The sequence below is a fragment of the Saccostrea echinata genome, unplaced genomic scaffold (genome assembly GCF_033153115.1).
Source record: "Saccostrea echinata isolate AGI-Se365-2 ecotype Australia unplaced genomic scaffold, CSIRO_AGI_Sech_v1 ptg000028l, whole genome shotgun sequence".
NCBI classification, from domain to species: domain Eukaryota; kingdom Metazoa; phylum Mollusca; class Bivalvia; order Ostreida; family Ostreidae; genus Saccostrea; species Saccostrea echinata.
Genome location: NW_026889777.1, coordinates 1383948 through 1386910, shown reverse-complemented (window position 1 = coordinate 1386910; position 2963 = coordinate 1383948). Strand labels below are relative to the sequence as shown.

Below are 2963 nucleotides of genomic sequence, written 5' to 3'. Positions count from 1 at the left end.
TAAGAACTTGAATTCATCATGATTGATATTGTTTTACTTAATTTATTCGTTTTAAGTATTACATTAATTGTTAAATCAAAAGAAATATATCGAAGTATTAAATAATTGTCAAACAAACAAACGTTAAGCAAATTGCCTGGGAAAAAGCTCCACATTTTTTTTGTTTCGAACAGTTATTTTCTTAATTATTTATCTATCAATTATAAAGTATTAATAATTAATTAATCAATTAATTAACTGCTACTATCTTCAAAAGATCAAATTAACTCTAGTAATCTTATATCCTTGTTTGACTCAGACATTCTACCCTATAACGGTTGTGATTGCTCTCTAGTCGTTCCGACCTGTTCACAAGTTGTATTTTTCTTTTCTTTTATCACTTTATCGCGATCCCAGTACATTTCCAAAAAACTGAGTCCAGTTTGAAATCGAAAAAAAATGGTCAACGGGAGAACAAGTTTAACAATGATAGTCCAAACCTGGGGATCATACGCTTGATACATTGGATAACTTAATACAGGAATCCTCCCTTCGCCAATGCTATCACCGATCCATAAACCAATGTTAATCATGCCAATTAAAAAGCATACATAATTTACATATCTGTCATACCACTTGGAAAACGTTTCTTTGCAACAGAAGTTATTAGTGCTAGTATATTTGATGTGAGAATGTGTTCCCAATAAATAATAGGTTTCACAAAAAGCAAGTATAATACTTATGATGTTGTCGAACCAGGACAGTATGAGAACATAAGCTGGTATTTCTATTTGCCCTTTGTTTACAGTTAAACCAAAGCAATAAATCATATGATTAACAACATTTCCGAAACAGCTGATGAGAAGCACCATACACCATACATTGAAATGATAATTCATATTTGTCCAGACGATGATAATGCAATAGAGAATCAACAAAAGCATTACAACCTTAAAGCATATCTGAAAGATGACGTATACCGTAAAATCGTCCGGAAAATTCGATGTATCTTCCATTCTATCTTGTATTATTACAAAAGTAAATGTAAGGGCAAACAAAGCAAATGATGTCAAAGAACAAAAAGCTTGAAAAAACTTTCTTAAAAAAATACAACATCCTGATAATTTTACAGAATCTTCTTCCGGCGAGGAAATCAATTGATCTTGTTCTTGAGGGCCCTCTGTTTTAAGAAAAAGTAAATCTATAGCCATTAAGGAAAACTCAATTATTGCAGGTGAAAAAAACGGTTCTGTTTTCTCAATAGCCTTCATTGCTCTTTTTGGATAATGACATATATCGGAAGAATTGGTGATGTTAAACATTGTGACATCCGTCTCATTTATATCTATATTGTCTTCATGATATTGAATCAGATCATTCAGAAAATAAAGCGTCTAGCCAAATACAAACATTGGCTAAAAGTATCCCAACAGAAAAAATATTTTGAGGTTTGGAATTATCACTATGCCGTTCATGATACCCGTTAAAATACAAAAACAGAAAAAATGTATATAACATAGCTATTATATTATATACAAAACCAAACCATTTATTCGGACAATCAGAGCCAAAATGTTTCCAGATGTACAGTCCACAATGAAAAAAGTAACATAATCCAAATGCATACATCGAATAAAGCTTAATATCCAAAAATGTTATCTTTATTTTATTTCTTGGCTCATTCGTTGTTTGATCCCTTGGTGATCTTGAACATGCCAAACCCATAATGCTGAGGACACCCAAAAAATTAAACAGGATTAGAACAATTAGAACCATCATGTTGGAATCGTCATGATTAAAAATAAGCTTTGCCCAGTTAACCAGCATGATTGCAAAAACGATGGCAAGAGTTACCACGCCAAGTGCCACAATGAAATTATTGCCTGAAATGGAAAGAAGAGTCACAATAAATATTCTTACAATATTTATAGTATTTATGTATTTTTGCATTGATAGTGTCTATCTTATGAAAAGTTCTAGTCCAATTTTATTCTCTATAGAACATTGTTCAATATATTTTTCTTTGGCACAGTTATGCTAAAAATATAGCCCCCGAATATCATTAGATAAAAATAAAAGATAAAACTTTGATATTTCGCCCTGATTTTAAATATCGTTTTTGTATAAGCGGGGAATTTGGTCTTGCTCTAAAATGTAAAATCAGCAAGTTGATCATATCATTGTGTTAAAATTCATTCTCAAATTATTAACACCCTTTTTTCATTTTCTTTAGAATTCATAAAGTCCCTGACTTTTTTTTAGGTTTACCACAACTTTAAATTTTTCGAATTGATGAAATAGTCAAGTTTTTCTTATTAAATTACTGGATGTCGAAAAATATGTTGTGCTAGGCAATTATCAAACTCAAACTGTCAATAACATGTTTGCCTCAAAATGTTTCCAGATGAAATGATTTTGTTGAAAAGATACATGAATATTATATAATTTCCTTTAATATAAACCTGCCAACAAAGTCGGAAGAAAGACTTGTCAAGTAGTCTCTCTCCTGTTTGCAAAGTATCTCTAAATTTTAAGGTTGTGAATAAACGTACAGTGATACCTCATGATGAAAAATGCATTAAAGAGTGTTTAAGGTAGCAATGGCTGCTTAGGGTGGCTTTAGTAATTTTTCTTACTATTTCACTTTACTTACATTGAATCTGAAATAGTTATCAGAAATTCGAAGTGAAATACTTGGTAATTTGTGCTCTGTTGCAAGAAACAAAACAGTTAGGAACTATTGCAGCATAAAAATGTTTTTTGTTTTGAAATACTTTTTATTTTTATCATCCTTAACCATTACTCGAATTTAAAAAATGTATTACGTATTTCTTTTTTATTTTTAAGGTATGGAAAGCTCTATTAGAATCTTAGATCTGTCTGTGTTTTTAACTTCTTACTGTACCTTATTTCCATCAGTTAGAAGCAAAACATAAAATCATTTACCTGTCTTAGAAAGGCATCTCTTGAAAGCCTCTTTACAC

General features: G+C 30.6%; 1 protein-coding gene across 1 annotated transcript; it reads right to left on the bottom strand.

Annotated features, from left to right (window-relative positions):
* Window positions 1-308: 308 nt before the first annotated feature.
* On the bottom strand, window positions 309-1704 carry LOC133193886 (uncharacterized). Its single transcript, XM_061329802.1, has 2 exons — window positions 1390-1704; window positions 309-929 (listed from the first exon to the last, which is right to left on the bottom strand). The coding sequence occupies exons 1-2, from the start codon at window positions 1702-1704 to the stop codon at window positions 309-311; spliced, it is 936 nt and encodes a 311-aa protein (XP_061185786.1).
* Between the last annotated feature and the right edge of the window lie 1259 nt (window positions 1705-2963).

Excerpts from the sequence above, each read along its gene's own strand:
- LOC133193886 (XM_061329802.1), bottom strand. The coding sequence starts at position 1,704 with ATGGGTTTGGCATGTTCAAGATCACCAAGGGATCAAACAACGAATGAG. Across the intron at positions 930-1,389 it reads TTGGGATACTTTTAGCCAAT|GTTGTAATGCTTTTGTTGAT; the intron begins GTTTGTATTTGG and ends ATATGCTTTAAG.